This window comes from Ambystoma mexicanum, chromosome 9 (genome assembly GCF_040938575.1).
Source record: "Ambystoma mexicanum isolate Mex_15411 chromosome 9, UKY_AmexF1_1, whole genome shotgun sequence".
NCBI lineage: Eukaryota > Metazoa > Chordata > Amphibia > Caudata > Ambystomatidae > Ambystoma > Ambystoma mexicanum.
Window position 1 is genome coordinate 586,283,508 of NC_090931.1, and position 19,343 is coordinate 586,302,850.

Consider the following 19,343-nt stretch of genomic DNA (forward strand, 5'->3'; position numbering starts at 1 on the left):
CATTTATTAATGATTATACAATGTTGGCGCTACCAAAAGCATGTCACAGAACTTTACAAAGTTCAAACTGAGGAGGTGAAAAGAGAATTCGAATTTTTGCCAGAACACAAGATCAGAATAGATAAAGGATAGCAGGGGAGGCGGTCTGGCTCGGTATGGAGGGAGACAGTTGTAGGTTTTAAGGCTTTTGCTAAAGGTGGTGATGGAAGGAGTGGCACCGATTTTGCGTGGGTTGGCATTCCAGGTTTTGGGTGCTCATTGAGCGAAGGTCTGTTCTTGTGTGCAGGTTAGCTTGCAGTGTGGAATGTGTAGGAAATGTTGGCGGTCTTGCCTGGTGTTTGTGTGGATGATGAGCTTAAGTTTGTTGTGGAAGTAGGTTGGGGTTTTGAGGTGGATAGCTTTGTATACAATACAATGCAGTGTCAGTCGAAAGCAAGTCTCTATGGAGTGGGGAGCCAGTGGAGCTGGAGGAGAGCTGGTTTGATGTGTAAGAATTTAGGTAAGTGTAGAATGACTCTTGCTGCTGCGTTCTGTATAGCTTCCAAAGGGGGAAGAGTTTTGTTGGACAGTCAAGTAAGGATTGCATTACCACAGCCCTCACGGAGAGGATGAGTGCCTCAACTCTTATTTTGCATAGGAGGTGTAGCTGTAGGTTGCATGCTTTAGTGTTGGCAGCCATGTGGTCTGTGTACGATGGGTGGGGGGGGGTCAGTCGTGAAATCTATTGATTTTACTGATGTTAAGAGGGATATGTGTTGGTTTTCTGTGGTGTGTTAATTGATCCAGAGTATGAGGTTGGGTTTATGCCTGTGGGGGGCAGATGAGGAGGTGTCATGTTTTGGATGGGTTTGTTTGAGGAAGTGGGTAGCCATCCAGGTGACGATGGTGGAGAGAGTTTTTGAGGGTGTGGAGTTCTGAAGTGGGAGGATAGGGAGCAGGTCTTTAAGCATATTTTAATTTGTCTTGTGGTTGTCCATATTTGATATTTTGATAATTGATATATATTTATATAATATAATTGGTTATTTATAACACGCTTAATGCCCAGAGGTTTCTAAGCACGGACCCGGGGATCGAACCTGTGTTGTGCCGTGTTGTCTTGCTTTCAAGACGAGCGTGTTGCCCCTGAGCTATCCTCCCAAGAGGATGGGAATGGAGACTAAGTGTGTCCCGTAAAGAGAGAAAGAAGGAGGTAAACGAGCTGAGGATAGTGCTTGAGTCATCCTGTGGGGTAGGACCTTTAGGAGGATGGTGTGGCAATGGTGTTGAAAGCTGAAGAGAGAATGAGGACGACAAGAATGTCCGTCTGTCCTTTAACACTGATATTTTAGAGCTTGTCCCGGTTGTGAACGGTTACAGTCTAGGTACTGTACCCGAGCAGTAAACTTGATGGAGTGGGTGGAGCAGGTTGTTTTTTTTGTGATTGGACTTCTTACAAAGTATTCTGTTATTCTGGCGAAGTATTGAGAGGAATGTGATGGGATCATAGTGTTCAGGGAGAGTGGTGACAGTGCACAGCTTTTAAAAAAAAGTGTGATTAGTCCTGTTTTGAGTGTAGTGGGGTGGGTGCCATGTGAGACAGCAGTTGATAACGTCAACCCAGTATGGAGCCAACGTGGTGATGCTGCTTAAACTGGGCATATGTAGCTGTGAAGTTGATAATAGTGTCTTTGCCAATGGGTTATAATGTGTCCCATATCTGAGGGTTTGGCTGGAAGGTGGGGGGTCTGTGGAGGAGTGGGATTGTCTGATATTGAGCATCTAAGAATGGGGGCATGATAGGAGTGGATGTGGTTGTGAGAGTGTTGATGATGTTGAAACACTTATGTGTGTGATTGGGAGATGATTGATGGTTTTGGAGGTAGTGGGTAGCTTTGGCACTGTGCATGGCCATCTTGTATTTGGATCAGTAGTTTTTGAGGGGTTTCCTGGAGGAGGGGCATGGTTACTTTGCCAGGCTCTTTGTAGGTGTCTGGATTCTTGTTTGATGGCGAGGAAGCAGTAATTGAACCATGGTTTGTGGTGGTGGTTATGTGTCATTTGTCTTCTGAGATGGGCTATTTGTTTGAGTGCTTGCATGATGGTGGTCCCAACATTTATTAGGAGTGTGAGGGGTGGTGTAAGGGGAGGGTGGAATGGAAAGAGCAGTGCAAAAGCTGTGTTTGGGATGCATTTGATTTGCCTGACTTGTGTGAAGGGAAGGTGGGTATGTGTGGTGGGTGTTTGGATGCTGTGTGGAAGATTAGGTATGAAAGGGATTCTATTTTGCACAGAAACTGATTTTTTGCAGGGCATCGGAAGGTTGAGGGTGTTATCATGTGTGTTGTTGTTGACAGGGTGGGAATTTGCTGTGTTGAAATCACCAAGTTAGATGTTGGTGCAGGGTAAGCTGCGGCTCTTTATATTGAAGTGGATGAAAGTGGAGTGTGAGTATGATGGAGGGGGCAGCTGAGAGAGAGTGCTTCAAAGGATTATTGTGGTGGGTGATTGGGGTTGACTGCAAGTCTTTGTATATGATGACAATGCCACTGCTTGTTGTGATGGGGTGGCACGCCACAAATAACCGCACTGACTCTCAGTAGTTCCAAAGGTGTCAGTTAGGAGGACTTTTGGTATGAAGATTCTTCAAGGTCTTAAGGGGAATTGGTGCTAGCGCTGTCCCTCTCTATCTCCACTTCTCCAGTCATTTTCCTGCCTCCCTAACCCAGGCATTGGTCATATTCTCGCCAACGGTGACCCGACCTGTCTTGATATTCTATCTGGTTTCTATTAGTGGCTTCCCTAAAGCGATGGCTAACTGACTCCTAGAGGGCTTCTAGTCTATCCCTGAACTGGCCGACTTAGTGCTCTAAGGGAGTCGTTAGGGATGGTGCCTTCTATCGCCCAAATTCACTCTCACTTTCCTGATCCTTTACTACATTAGCTTTAAGATGATCTCCTCCCGCCGTTCTACTGTGCCTTCGATCTCTCACTTCACCTTTCTACTGCCACCTTTTTATCTCTTTTTATTCCTGCTTTTAATATCAAATTTACCTCCAACTACCCCTGTAAGTCTATCTCTGTTATCTCCTCTTCTCTTCTTTCCCCCACTCTACTTCCTTGCCTCTTGTTATTCTTCTGTTATTCTCTCTGTACCTACCACCACTCCTGTTCTCCCACTGGTAGTCGCACCTACTGCTCTATCTCTACTACTATTCCTACTCTGTTATTAGCACAATCCCTTTACTACCTTTCCTTCCTGTCAGTCTACTGATGTTTCTACTCCCTAACACTTGCTATCGCCCTCTATTACCAGCTACCACTCTACTGCCTATTCTGCTTTCTCGCTTCTCCCCCTACTACTACTACCACTGTGTTACTCCTACTTCTCACACTCTCCACTCACACACAAACACTCCACAGACTCCCTCCTTATAATAGCCTCTGCACTCCTTTCACTCTCACCTCCTCTGGTCTCTCAGACGCCCTCCTTCATTGCAGCAGGATCTGTCCTGGCAAACGGTCATCCTCCAGGTAAGCAGCAGGTAGGTCTGCCTGCATTCGGGCACTGGTCGGGGTGCTGGGGTGGGGCGGGTCCAGCTCCATCCCCCACCCCTTTACAGGGCCTGCATGCAGGCCATGTTAGACTGTTTTGTGTGGGCATTGGCTACAGTGGCTATAGTGGATAAGGAAGTGTGAGGGTAGCATGTCGAGAATTATATGAGTGGTGGGGTTTCAGCCACATCTCACAGAGAAAGAGCATGGCAGTGGTGTGTCTGGTTAAGCTGTTGTGGATATTATGGGTGTGTGCCGGTGCAGAAGGGCAGTTCAGGAGAATAAATGAGCTGTGATTTGTATATGGTTTGGATTTTGTGTTGTGTGCGTTTTATGCTTGCGGCTCTTAGTGGCAAACGGGCTAACAGAAAACACTGAAAGATATTTACTCCTGCCATCATCCTTCTCTACCATTTGCTCTGGATGCACGGGTGAAAGGATGTCCTAAAGGAGATTATATTCCTAAATTCACCAGGAAGTAGTTATGCAGGAAGCACATAAAATGGAGAATAACAAGTCAGTCCTCTTTTCTTGGGAGCCGACTCACTAGACACAGGTTAGAAACTGCAGGGAGATTTCATGCTGGGTGTAACAGCACCGAGGTTGCAAAATGGTAGGTGGGGCAGGGTGTGAAATCAATCGGAGTCAGGAGAGAGCCCTACTTGTGAGAGAGAGAAGAAATCGCAGTCAATGCAAGTCGAGAACCAGATGTAAACGGCGAGAAAACGTACACGCATTGTAGACATCCAGGCTGAATAACAGTGTCTGTGGGTGGGGAGGGGGCATCAATCATAGAGATGAGCTGCTTGCAGTGCTGAAATTGGTATGTTAACTTATTGGGTTATTGCAGAGCCATTACTGCTCCCTATAGGAAGCCTCTCGATCGTCGGCTGATGCAGCAGCTCTATCAGGCGATCATTAGCGCAGATATTTCCAGAGCTAATCAGGGCCCGATTCAATGCCTTCTCCTCCTCTTGCACTGAAAGAGTCATGCAGCCTCCCGGGTAGATGACGACCAGTAAGCAGGACCCGCACCAGGAGAGCAACATACCGGAGACCATCACTGTCACTTCAGCTTCCTCCCCCTGGCAGGCCATGGGAATGTACTTCAGTTTTTTCAATTTTCCAAATTTATTTCCTACTTTATATCTTCTAAATACAAAAATCAACAATAAAATGTGCTAGGCAGTTGTGAGGGGTCAGAAATGAGAGACAGACACAAAGTTTTCAACATTAGACATTTTATTAAAATAAAAGGGTCTGGATAAGGCCATCCTATCCCTATCCAAATGTGTCCCTGCCTATAAAATCAAAACTAGGGAACAGTCTGTGTCTCGGCGTTGAACTTAAGCAAACTGTTCTAGTGTCCAAATCTGACCGTCACAGTAAAAATGAACAACAGAATGTACAAGGTAAATGTCTCTGCTTTAAACTCTGAGAAATAAGTGCAAAAAAACAAGGTATATAAATCCAAAAGAACAATCCTTGTATCCTGGGGAGGATTCACTTCCCCTGAACTGTTTCAGGTAGAATATTGGAAATATTCAGTTTACACAATAGTTACTGAAGAGCGGTAGAAATGTCTCTTTCACATAACACTTCCTCGAATATGAAAATGTCTCTTCCAAACAAATGATGCTTTAAGGATGGTAAAGTATCTTTTGACAACTTAAATAATGATGTTTTAGCACTTCCTTAGGGATGATGAAAACATTATCCTTCCCAAACAATGGTTCCCCAAAGGTAGTGGAAATGTCTCTCTTATACAACACTTCAAGAATTACGAAGAATATCTTTTCAAAGCAATTTGTGATGTTTTTAATGATATCGAAAAGGAGTGTCTCTTCCACTCAGCAACTTATCAATAAGGATTTCCTGGTATACTCCTCTGCCAGGAATTTGTTTTACAATGTCTTTTCTTCTTTCACATACTTTGGCTGGATTACCTGGTGTACTACCCTGCCAGGTATCCACCTCTCTGGGCGCGGCAGACCCCTGGAGCACTCTCCTGCCAGGTATCCTTCACCCAATAGCTTACTGCCTGATGCAACACCTTCACCAGGTCTTCTTACAACCTTTCAATTATCTTTCTCTTTTGAGTATAACAAACTTCTTACTTCTTCACTGTTTTCTACTCCATTGGCTTCGGTTATTACTTGTTCCAACCTCCCCCACATTGGCATCCCTTAAATGGAGGCTTGTCAAGTTTTGCCTGTTAATTTCATTAGTAATGTTCTTTGGGTTGTGGCAATGTTTGGTTCAATCTTCCCCATATTGACATTTCATATAGGAAGAGTTGTACAGATCTTGCCTTTCAATTACTTCATTAGTAATGTTCATTTGCTTTTGACAATATTTACTCCAACTTTCATCATATTGGCGTCCCTAATATGGAGACTTGTGTTAACTTAGTCTTTCAGTGTTACTTGGTGAGTATTCAAAACAGCTTGGTAATTGCTTGTATGCCTGGTGGTGTGCCCCGGACCTCCCAATACTCCAGGGCAGACTTACCAGTGTTTCCTGGCATTCCCAACCCTTGGTGTACTGCTGCCGTGATGTTCGTGTGGCAGGTCTTCCCGACGGTTTCTCTCTCACTTGCCGGTAGGATGGTTGCTCCGCAGCTTGACTGCTCTCTCGACAGCCTTCTCTTTGATGCTGGCTCTTCAGCAGTCCCCTTTCGAATGGATTGCATCCTCCCACACATTCCTCATCTTTAGACATCTTCCCTTCCAGCGTTAGCTGCTGTAGAATTTCTTTTAGACAGAGGGCGCTGTGCATCGATGCAGTCGATTCGATGTCCCGCGAGGGTCTCTGTTTGGTCATCACAGGTATATGCATAACAGGTGCAGCGCCCATTATCTTCAGTTCCGATTTTCCGCCGTAGCTTACGCTTTGAAGATTATAGCGCGCTTTCAGTTTCTTCAGAAACTGCAACATCAACAAAATGGGCAAAGCACAGGACAGCAGACTGTGGGGCTTGCCAGTCCATAACAGGTAATGCATTGAAGGTGTGTAAGGGGAAGTTAGCAGCGGGTAGGCCCCCTACGAAATCCTCTTTGATGACACCGTTGAAGAGGCACTTGTTGGGTGAGCCGAGGTGTGACTCTCCATGGAGGAAGAGGTCCAAAAAAAGCTCTTGTTCTAGAACCAGTTCACACCGCTCATCTTCATCGAGCAAGATGAAGAAAATGCATCATAGATCTTCCATCCACATCCTCGGAATAAGTCGGCATCTCCAGCTGAATTGGCGGTATTAAGGCAGAAAATGCTTGAAATCTTCGAGAAGGCGGCCTGACCCCCCTCGAAGAAGAAGAAAAAAGGTCATGTTCCTGTCATGCTGTCAAAAGCCTACAAGGAGAAGTCTAAGGCAAAATACCACATGCCCTCGAGCCCAGGGGAAAAGCCATTGACCCCTCAAGGACCATTGAGGTCTCAACTCAACGATAGGACTAGTCCTCATCCATCGAAGACTCCATCGAGTTGGTGGTTGAGTCCTTCGAGGACTCCATCGACGCGGACGACGCTGAAGCCACAATGCCAAAAGTATCGAAGTCATTGACGCTTTAGCGACTAAATCATCGACGCCGAAGTCATCGACACCATTAGTGGTGAAAACCTTCCATTCCATAAAAGGAAATAGAGAAGACTTTTAAGCCTTTACCTAGGAAGGATTTCTTTAAGTCTGTGTCCTTCATATATGAGGAACATGAGACATCAAACCAGGAAACTCCACCCTTTGTATTAGAGGTTGGAACACCTAATGTTCCTGAGGCCCTCATTTTGGAGGAATCCAGAATATAGTACCTTCATGAAAAATTACAGTCAGCAAGTGGCATAGATGTATTTATTTATTTACTGGTCACTTGTTAGGCTCTTAATCAATTAACAAAACTGTTTCAAAGCGCCCCCAGGGCAAACAGGGTGGGGACAGGGGAAGGTAGACAATGAAAGATAAATATATGAATTAATAGTACAAACAAATAATGAGAGTAAAGGGAGTGGGAGCAAACCTACTATGCCTTGTGAGTGTTCAGAACGCGCAAGTGCAGAGGGGTTTGGGGGTAGGGATAGGTGCTGATGCTCAAGGAGAAGTGCTCAGGAAGTGCTAAGAGGAGAAGAACGTAAGTGCAACCAGCCGTGGGTAGGGTGAGCCCAAGAAAGTGCAGTAGAAGGACAGCGGCTGGGTTGAGAGATGTGGGGGGTCAAGGCCCTGAGGACACACAAGGGCCCTGCACATCAGTCATACTGCTGTAAGATTAGCAGAGAAGAGAGGAGGGGAAGGAAGAGGTAAAGAGAAAGGTCTTGAGGCTTTTCCAGAACTTAAGGAGGTCATGCTCAAGACACAGAGGGAGAGGGAGGCTGTTCCATGGAGGGAGCCAGCCGAGGAAAGTGATTGCCCACCAGCTCTCTGTTTAGCAAAGTGCTTAACACGCACAGAGTTGTTGCCAGAGGAACAGAGGAGTCTAGAAGGGGAGTATCTGGTCAGGAAGCGTTGAAGATAGAGTAGTACCCGGCCCCCAGATAGCCTTGTGGGTGATACAGATGGAATTGAATTTAATCTTTGCTGAGACCAGGAGCCAGTGAAGGCTTTGTAGGGCAGGAGAGATGCGGTCCCTGGGCTTGAGTCCAAGGATAAGTTTTGCTGCCCTATTCTGGGGTAGCTGGAAGATTAAGGAGGAGGCTGTTGCAGTAGTCTAGCCTGGAGAGAACCAGAGCACGGGTAACATTGAGTCTCTGGGAGAAAGTGAGGAACGGTAGCGTCCCTTTGAGAAGGAAGACCTGAAAGTGGGACTTCTTGACAATGTCCTGAATATGAGGGATGAAGGAAAGGGAGGAGTCGAGGATGACTCAGATTCCAAGCTTCAGTGGATTTGGCAGAGGGGACATGGAGGAAGGCCAGAGTGCAGGGAAGAAGTATGGTGCAGAGTACCCAATAGGGAGAATCTCTATTTTGCTGGCATTGATTGGCATGGATACATCACCAGAGCTAGAATTAGGCAAACCAGCCCCATCAGAACATGCTTCCTATAGACAGTTAATGTCTATGGTAATCGACTTCTTGGGATGGGGCAGGCCTGCACCTCTATTTGAACAGGATGACCTTACCGATATCTTGGATAAGAGACCACAGAAGGATCCTGTATTATCTTTTCACATTGCCCTGCAGAAGAGGTTTAAAGCATATTGGGAGGCACAGGATACAAGTCCGGATGTCAACAAGAACCTCACTAAAAAAATATGGAACGTCAAGCAGTGATCCGGATTACTTGTCCAGACACCCAACACCGGAAAGCCTGGTAGTTCAGGTGGCTACTTTCACCTGAACTACCAGAGGCGGCCTACCTCACCATACCGCCAGATAGGGATGATAAGCGTTTTGACGCAATAGCGAAAAAGGTGTTTTCAGCAGGAAGCATGGCGCTAAAATTAGCCAATGCAACTTGCAAAGTTTTTGTTCACCTTGTGGTACTGTATCTCCATGGCGGCCGAACACATTCCTGAAGGGGAAGAGAGATACGGCTTCCTGAACATTGTGATGGATGGAAAGGAACCAATGTGTGAGTCTCTACAGTCAGGTCTGGACTCTACAGACAGTATCAGCAGAACCATGGCAGCAAGCTCAGTGATACGCAGGTTTGCATGGTTGAGGAAGCCAGGATTTGCACTGGACGTGCAACATGCCCTTTGATGGCACTCAGCTGTTTGGCAGCAAGGTTGATGAGAGCCTGGAGAAGCTGTAGACCTCGAAGGCAGCAGTCAAATCACTTGGCGCCGCCATCATACAGCCACAACCGTCACACCCCAGTGGACGCACTTGGAGGGGTAGGTCCTTTTCGTTACAACTCCTTTTTTGGTAGAGCGAGAAGACTGGCCGGTCAAAGGGGCCAAAGAAAATTCCCTCGTGGTGGATGGGGAAGAGGTGCCAAGTCCACGCAAGCAATGGCTACTTTACCCTCAGCTGCTGCTTCAGCCACCTAAAAACCTCTCTGAGGCCTTAACCCACATAACCCTGGTGGTAGGCAGGCTCTCTCAGCATCTGCAAGAATGGAGGGGCATTACTTCAGATGCTTGGGCTTTGGAAACAGTAGCCCAGGGTTACTGCCTCCCCTTTTTAAGAAGGCCTTATGATTATCCACCGGGTGCCACTCGTTCAAAGTTCCGGATCTGTTCCTTTTGCAGAAAATTTGAGCCTGCTAGAGAAAGGTGCTATAGAATCAGCATCTGTGGCAGAGAACAAAAAAGGTTGGTACTCTCCCTATTTCCTAATAAGGACAGAGGATTGAGACCCATCTTTGACTTGAGATGCTTGAACAAGATCCTCAGGAAGGACAAGTTCAAGATGGCCACCCTTTCTCAGATCCTTTAGCCCATACAGCTTCAGGATTGGATGCTTATTTTTATGTGCCTATCCGCAGAAGCACAGAAAGTACCTGAGGTTTGCTATGGACGGTTCTCATTATCAGTTTTGAGTTCTGCCATTCGGGCTGACCTCCGCCCGAGGGGTTTTCACCAAATTGATGGCGGTGGTGGCAGCGAGTCTCGGGAACGGGGGGAATTCATGCCTACCCCTACCTGGAAGATTGGCTGATCAGGGCCCATTCAACAGAACAGGTCCTGGAACATCTAATCAAAACCTGCCACTCGCTCCACAGACTGGGCTTCTCCCTCAATTTAAAGAAGTCCCACATCATACAATCTCAAAGGCGTTCATCGGAGCAGTCCTGGATGCGTCCTTGGGAAAAGCCTCCCCACCCGAGGTGAGGGATCAACACATTTTGCAGATGGTCACCAAATTCCAGAGTGCCCAGCGTCTTCCAGCCTTCTATTTTCTGAGGTTGCTCAGCCTTATGGCATCCTGCATTTTCCTGGTACCAAAGGCTCGCCTGAGAATGAGATCCCTCCAATGGACCGTCAGAACTGAGTCTCAGTTCTCGGGCAAGATGTCAGATCTGTTTCAGGTTTTCAAGCAAGGTCGCACAGGATCTCCTGTGGTGGGCCTGCAAGGGCAACATTCTGAAGGGAGAACTTTTTGGCAACATGTCCGGAGAGAACACTAGTTACGGACACCTTACTCACGGGCTGGGGAGCCCACGCCAACGATCCGACAATCAGTGGTTGTTGGTCTCTGTCGGAATCCAAACTACACATGAACCTTTTAGAGCTGAGGGTGATCACACTACAGCTGAAGGTCTTTCTGCCCTCTGTACAGGGAAAGAATGTCCTGATAACGACGTTCAACACAGTGGACATGTACTAACTCAACAAAAGAGGAGATGTAGGGTCACTTCCACTGTGCAGAGAGGCAATGCAGCTCTTGTTCTGGGTAATTCAAGAAGGAATATCCCTAGCGGCAGTTCACCTGGCTGGAGAGGAGAACACAGCGGCGGATGCTCTGAGCAGGCAGATCAGTCTCCCACGAGTGGGAACTAGCTCAGGAAGTCCTTCAAGAGATCTTCGCCCCCTTTGGGGAACCCCTTAGGTGGATCCGTTTCCGACCAGTGTCAACTGGAAGTGCGAACTGTTCTGCTCCAGGGAATTTCCCCCAAGAGAAGCTCTAGGGGACACGTCCATAGTGGACTGGGAGTTTCCACTCCTGTACACGTTTCCTCCAGTCCCCATCATTCCTCAGTAATCATTAGGTTGAGAATGTTGGGAAAATCCATGATCCTAACTGCTCCGGATTGGGCCATGAGGACGTGGTACCTGGACCTTCTGGGCATGTCCATCTGCCCTCCGATGCACCTTCCACAAAGAGAGGACCTTCTCTTGCGAGACGGGGGTCGGGTTCTCCATCCAGAGGTCAAGACACTCAACCTTCACGCATGGTTTCTGAGAGGTTGAGATATAAGGATTGGGATCTCCAGGATGATGCAATAGAGATCTTGCTTTCGCCAGAAGGCCAGCAACGGAATCCTTGTATCGCTGCCATTGGAACAAATTCTGCAGCTGGAGCAGGGAAAAGAATGTGGATCCTTTTCAATGTGATACACCTATGGTGTTTTCTTTCTTATTACATCTGCTAAATCTAGGGCTCCAGATTGGAACCATAAAAGGGTATTTGGTGGTGCTTTTGATCTTTAAGCGCACGTCGGAAGAAGTTTCATGTTTCAAAATGCCACTGATTATACAATTTCGAAAGGGGCTCCCAAATGTGCTCCCTCCTACCCTGTTTCAGGTTCCAGTTTGGAATGTGAATCTTGTGCTAAAACTTTGTATGTGTGTTCCGTTTGAGCCGCTTCACTCATGTCCATTGAGACTTCTGACTTTTAAAGCCATCTTATTAGTCACTTTAACCTCAGCCCGCACGGTGAGCGAGTTACATGCGTTATCCAGTAAACCACAGTTTACAACTTTTTGTAAGGATAAAGTGGTTCTAAGGGTTAAGCCTACATTTCTTCCCAAGATTGTATTGGATTTTCACATCTCCCAAAAGATAATTTTGCCATCATTCTATCCACCTCCACATCCTGGCAAGGAGGAGGAAAGGAAACACAGGCTAGTTCCAAAAAAGGGCACTTTATTTTTAGATATCACGCATGGCCAAATTAAGACAAAATTACCAACTCTTGTCGGGTACATCGGGCACAAATTGGGTCTGGCATTCATACAGCAAACGTTATCCAGAAAGATAATTACAGAATGCTATAGGCTTGCAGGAAAGAATCCCCCAGAAGGCCTGAAGGTTCACTCCACAAGGGGCATGGGTACTGTGAGAAACTTGAGGGTATCCACACACCTACTCCCCTTGGATCCTCTTCTCAGGTGGCCTGGGAAAGGCCATTGCTTTTGGATCCGGACCCTGGGGGTGGAGATGCGAGTGAGGATCACCTGGGTGGAGTGTTCTTAGGGATTGTGGAGAGGATATCCACAGGCGAGACATGGTAGCCCCCTTTTGCTTGTGGGAACCAACCTCTCCCTCCCCATGCCTTTATAGACTATTGCAAACCATTTCCCCTCATTCATACCATTGTAGTACTGGTACGAGGAAGAGGCGACTAGGAGTAGTGCACACTAACATGTCATTTCACCACCCTAGTACTGAGATGAGGAAGAGGCCTGTAGAATGTTGTAAGCGTCAGGCAATTGAGCCTGAGGACTCACACCTGCAACCTGTCAAATGGTTGCAAGTGTATAAAAGGTGGAGCCGACAAGGACAACAGGGAGACCAGCAGGAGAGAAGACAGGTTGAGCGTTGTGGGCCTGAGGGGAGAATCCTGTGCAGAAGGAGGCAGCAGCACAGGGTCCTGCTTAGAAGCCAGGACGCCAGCAAGTATCCCGAAGGAGCTGTGGAGCAGCGGTCAGGGCCAGCCGTGAGAAGGTCCCAGTGGAGGATGCCTCACTGGTCAAGTGCCCGTAGCAAGAGCTGTGAGCACGGAAGAAATTTGGTAGCTGCAAGCTAACTTCAGCATCCGCAGGAAGCGAGCGGAGCTGCTGGCTACCTACAGAGAGTGAAGTGAAGTGCGAGCGGGGCTCGCAATCCAAAGAAAAAGTGTCTGCAGAGCAGAAGGAGAGAAAGCATCCACCCGGAGGAGATGCCAGGGACAAGTGAGCGCACAGGAGGGAACACTTAAATCTGGGCGCAGCTGGGGGCTGTTAGACAGCAAAAGTGAATGCTGAATGAATGAAAGATGACATGCAACATATAGTAAACCCAAAGCAACAGGTTATGATGAATTATATGGAAAGATGAACTGTGAGCAAAAGAATAAAAGTTCTAAACTATTGAATACCAAACTAAATGAAAGCTTTTGACAAACCAATAATCAGATGACAAGTTTGTGTGAAGTATACGTACAATATATTCAAAGCAGGGAATATTGCTGAAAAGTGTGAAAGCAATGTGGTGAAGGAAATAAAGCACCATGAAGTAAACTGTATGAAAGAGCATATCGTTGCATAACCCGCTGCTTTGGCTTTACTATATATTTTGCATGTCATCTTTCATTCATCTTTCATATTGTGGCAAAGTCAAGAGACTGGCAGAGTGGAAAAACACATTGTGGCAAAGCTAAAAGGCTGGCAAGGAGAAAGCCAAGTGAAGGTGAACGAGAACACAGGTGCCATTACAGAAGAACCTTTGTGGGCAAGAAAGCCTAGGGTTACCGGTTGCGTGACCTGTAATGGGTGGACTGTGTGGTCTGGCAACTGCGCCTAGACCAGGGATACCCCATCTGTGAAAGCCAAAGAAAGATACATAGAGCAAATCCAAGTGTATGAAAAAGATTTCTGAAGTGAAGCAGAAGAAAGCAATCTGTATGAACTGTCAAGAAACCAGAAGGAGTGTAAAGTTGTTCTGGAATTAGTTTTAAATATTGAGAGATTGAACGGAGTATAAATTGGCAAACTGAACCCGCTGGCGTCTTGGGGAAGGGAAACCTGAGACCTGGGCCTTTCATTGCCAGCCTGTTGTTGTCTTGGGGAGAGAACCCTGAGATCCCTTTTTGGAACTGTGTTGTCTTCTTGGGGAAGGGAACCCCAACACTTTGTGGAACTGTCTTGAACTTGGGGAAGGGGAGCTGGAAAGTAAATCAAAACCCTGTTTCTTTTGTTGCCGACATACCTGCACATTGTTTAGCTGTAGTTGTGAGGGCAAGTATAGGTTTTGGACACAGACAGACTTTTGATCTGAACTTACTGACTCAGATTTTCCTTAGTTTCTCTAGGAAGGGAAATCCCAGCTTAGCACAGGACAAGTTAGGCCTTCAAACATACTGACATTTAAGTTAATAAACCGTTTTTGTTTGAACTTTGAATATGTTGTCTGCGTCTTGCTTCATGATGCCTTCACACTACGTCTTCTGCCTTGCAAAGAGGGGTGCCGATAAATGACATTGGTGCGGCAGCCACCTGGTATACCATTCGTACATTCACAAAATACTACTGCCTGCATTTGTCTTCAGGACAGGAAGTAGGATTTGGAAAGGCAGTGTTGCATTCTGTCCATGACAAAACTTGAGAATAAAATTCATGATTTGAAAATTCTAAGTCCCTCCTCCAAACCTTACACTGCTTTGGGAGTCTATCTAAAGATGAGGAATACGTGGGAGGACAAATTCATTTGAAGAACAAGTTACTTACCTCTGGTAACGTTCTTTCGATTGGATGTTCCTCTGAGGTATTCCTCATCGGCCCTCCCATCCTACCCTGCAGTAGAATTTCTGTGCATTACACCTTACGCTCCTTCATTGTTTGATACTGTCTTGGACACACTAATGCCGGTAATCATGTGGGAAGGAGGCAAAAAAACAGAACTAAAGCTAATGGATGCTGTGGATGTGATATATACCCGTAATGGTGTTGACCTCGAGACAGAGGCCCGTGAGTGACATTGAGTCGACCGCATCGATGCACAGAGCCCTCCGTCGAAATAAAATGTCAGAAGCAGCTAACGCTGGAAGGGAAGATATCTAACAATGTGGAATATGAGAGAGGAACATCCAATCGAAAGCATGTTACATGTTCTTCTGCACCTGCTAATCTATTCCTGGTCTCTCCCCACTTCGGTAGGAAGTGCCTGCATCCTTTAGGATAGCAGTGATCGCGTGTGTCTGCCTCCGGTTTTGCTTCCCGCTGCAAATGCTCTGCATCTCTCCTCTCCTCCTGCTCCGCTCTTCATTTTCAAAAGCACCCATTTTTTAAATGTCCCGCACAGCTGACTGTTATCACAACTAATCTGCACACTCAGTTTGGTGTGCTTTCTGCTCCACTTTAACTCCTTTCTCCTCTTCCTCGTCCCAGTACTATAGGTTTTATGGCACTTGGAATCCATTGGAGATTGAGACGCTGTAAAGCTATAATGCTTTAGATTTTTATTCAAGTCAAGATGGTCAGACATAGAAGATGTTATGTGAATATTCTGTGCCCATGAAGTGTGAATGTTATCCTGCTTACAGTGTCTGGCAAGAAGATGTCTTTGAGGGTATGCAGTGATTTAAACAAATAGAAAACAACTAATAACATTAATATCTAAACATTTATAACGAAAAAAATACAGAATTTTCTAGAATATATATATGGTGTAGGGTAAGGGGTTGAGGTGGGATTATAAATGAAGCGATACAGGGCGCTTGGGGGGGCCCAAATTAAAAAAATAATTGGTATTTATTTTCGTTATAAATGTTCAGATATAAATGTTATTAGTTATTTTCTATTCGTTTAAATCACATGTAATCTTCTTTGAGTTTTATTATTAAAAGAATTGGTATATTGACAATATGCCATCAAGAAATCGGGGATTAAAGGATCTTCATCACATGGAAGAGGAGCATACTGATGGGGACACCAGATCTCACTGACAGCCATCTCCTCCTATGAGATCCTCCTCATAATACCACTCCTGGGATCAGAATCAGGCAGCGGCTGCCATCCCCTGGCCACATGGGAGGAGATGAATCTGGTACTTTTTCTATGAAGAACATGAAGAACAATCCCATCATAATGTACAATTTTTATAAAAACATACCAGTCAAAGACAAATTAAAATTGGACACTTCACCAAGTTGCAATTTTTGTAATGTTCGATGTACAATTCGATTATGCCTTTAAGCTAGATGGCCCAATATATGGCTAACCTCAACAGATGTTTGGAGGATACTGTGAACCACTCCATATTGTGTGACACTTGCATACATTTGCAGATGAAATTAGGATTTTGAAATTCCAATTGTTCTGTATTCAAACCCACCATCATTTCTCCCACCGAAACATCAACATTGGCAGTATTTGCCACAGCGATAAGACTGCCAAGCTATAATGGGTTTAGTGAAAGATGAAGGTAAATCCTTAACCCCTACCGGCAAAGTTGTAGTTGGCCGGTCTGGTAAAAGTGCTGCTAACCATTATTACTGGCACTTTTACTGTGTACCGGCCAACTCGGAATGAGGCCCAGCGTCTTCCCAAAGTTAAACAGAGTAAAGTCCCTAATTTGAAAAGCACACCTTCTACAGAAAATGAGATAGTGGCCCCTGAGAGATGGGAGATTGTGTATGGCAGAGGGGTGATGAGAAAGGTTAAAAAAATAAAAAGTTTTTGTTCTGAAATGTTTGTTGCATCATAAGACTGTCAGCATTGCTAAGGGTGCAGCACCAATTAAAATTAGTTTTACATGTGATTCAGTTAAAGAATACTGTAAAGTTTTGCATTTTATTTAAATTGAAATTCCTATAAATTATTGTGCCAAGCTCATGATGCGGTCAGGTTTCAAGGTACTAAATGTGATTAAAAGTGAATTTTATGCAATGAAAAGCAGGCAGTTAACTTGTTCCGTCGTGTCTATGGTGCAGTCCAATTGAGCATATTAAAGAGTATTTTATGATTCACCCTGGTATCTGACATAGCTCATGGATCCCTAGTTCTGTGTAACCTGGGTGTAAAAGAGTCCAAAGAAGGAATATTGTATACGAGTTTGACTAAAGAGTCTGTGATTTGTGCGATTATAATACTTTTTTTTCTAGTTGACTAAAACGTGAATTGATGGGAAAGAAAAGCATTTGTGCCACGGAGAATGTGGCATTTCGTGTGACGTAGTGTCAATATTAACTTTTCCATAATAATAAATACAAATATATTCCTTGTATGCACCGGCCTGGTTCCTGGCTTACCATTGCTACCGTGTGAGGGGTTTACCTGCTTCTAGATGAAACCCAGACAGGGCTAGATTGAACCAAAAGATCTATTTGTGTGGCACTTTTGATTGGGGGAAAAGAACTCTGCGTATTACCTGTGGTCCCCTAAATATAACTTACAGATACAACATGCAGCCTTGAAGACAACCCAAAATAGCGAACAGGACTCATGCGTGTCATTGCACTTTCAACTAAACATTGATAAACAAGGTTATTTTTCGCTTTCACTCCATCAAATATTTACAACTACTACGGAAAGTACAAATCCAAGTAATTAATCAAATGCTTTCTGCTAGCCACCGACAGGCCCTCTAATGTGAAAAGAAACCATTAATTTCATACTGATTGAACCAAATATTTCTGAGTAATGGAGCACACACATGAATATTATCATTTGCATCCATCTCCATTTGGGAAAAAAAAATATTCTGGGTAAACAGTCCAGTAATTGCTTTCTCTCCTGATAGTTTCAGGATGACGTATTGCTAAGGTAATGGGACTAAAACTATTGTGTGATAATTACTTGCATAGAATTGTCATAGGCATGAACTTGCTGTTGAAAGAGACATCAAGCAGATTTTGCTAATTTCATATGCTATTTTCAATATTTGCTCTTCAGTGAAGAGCTGTATTTACCCAGATCTGCAGTCCACTGGATCAGCATCCGCACAAACTCAGCCAGCACGTTGCCGCCATTGAGCGATGCTGCCACGGCTAAGTAGTGGTTGTGGAAGTATGGAAAATAGGCAACAGCAGCCCCAGGGTCCGGTCTATCGGCAGGCTTGAATCCTGAATGCAAGGAGTAGGTCAGCTGTGCGGAGGTGCTGACATTGAGCACTAGGGTGTGAAATAAATAATAGTGTTATTTAAGATAACACAAGCAACAGGTGGGCAGTTGTTTACACTGTAATACACACACTGCTCTAGCACAATCAGGAATGGCAACAATGCATAGACAAATGCCTACATTCACATTGCCAAGGGCTGACATGTTTCAGCCTTGGAATTAGGAGCGATCAAAGAGCACCATTTGGGTCATGCTGTGAGTCACTAGAGTACATATTGCAGCCACTGTTAGGGTGTTTGAATGGATGGCACAGAATATGTTTCTACCCGATGGCCCTATGAGATTGTTCTAAAGTATGATTTCAAGGCTATTTGTGTGAAGTACAAGCTGCTCAATGGGCCAGCCTTGGAAAGTGGAGCTGAGGGCGGGTGTATAATGGACTGAAGTGTCTTGGATGCGGACACCAGACATGGGTTCCAAAATGTGGATGCGTGCAGTAAGGATAGGATTGAGCTGGGGCCTGCGCTGTCACATGCTGATTACAATGAAGGTGAGAAGGTGACATTGGTTGAGTTCAGCAGCATGCTCGGTGGCGGAGATAGACAACATTTTGGGGGTTGGGGGACTGGATGGCAGTTTTGAAAACGGTTAGTGAGTGGGGTCATTGAACCTATTGCGCTGTTGATCCCCACCTCGAGCCCAGGAGGCTGAATAGATGTTAGGCCTTCCTTTGGCCCATTGAATACAACTCACAAGGGGCATAGCCAGGATTGTGTAACAAGTGATTCCTCAAGCTAATGTAGTAGGGCTCACCCTAAGAAGAGTCGAAGAGGGAACTGGGCTTCTTCTGCTGCTGGCTGACTCCGCCGGAGCTACCGAACATAGTGAGGGAGAGCAAACCACTCAAGGTGGGTTTGTAGGGGTTTCCCCCGAAAGAGAACAATAAATAAGGGGTTAAAATGGTGCATTTTACAGTACACTTGCTCTGTGCGATACATTGGGTAAAAAGTCACAAAGTTTAGAAACGGTTTTGTAGACATGAACAGTCTATTGGAAGCCTAGACACCAACAATACACAGGAGTATTTTTAAACACAATTTCATGATGCCTTTGTCCACTGTATGCCAGTACTCTGCAACTGAAAAACACATTTTCATACCGATTTGGTGCTCCTATATGTACCACTATTCCCACTTAAGAAAATACTCATTTTTGCGTTGCCCATTATACCAGTAATGATACGGTAACACACATGTTCATGCTGGCTCTGCCAATATATGCCGTATCCCCTCATATATACTCTTGCTGGCTTTGCCTAATGCCAGTAAAATAAAGCCATGCCACAGTAAGACACCATGTCCTTGCTGGCTAGCTGTAAAGATAGCTCAGCTGGTTGA

The 19,343-nt window shown here is 45.4% G+C and overlaps 1 protein-coding gene across 2 annotated transcripts in view; it reads right to left on the reverse strand.

The window, feature by feature from the left end:
* Window positions 1-19,343, reverse strand: part of SHPK (sedoheptulokinase) — a 353,593-nt gene that overhangs the window by 32,079 nt on the left and 302,171 nt on the right. For both annotated transcript variants that reach the window (XM_069615195.1, XM_069615196.1), the window contains exon 6: window positions 17,796-17,996. In XM_069615195.1, coding sequence (XP_069471296.1) covers window positions 17,796-17,996 — 201 coding nt within the window. The remainder of the gene's footprint in view (window positions 1-17,795; window positions 17,997-19,343) is intronic.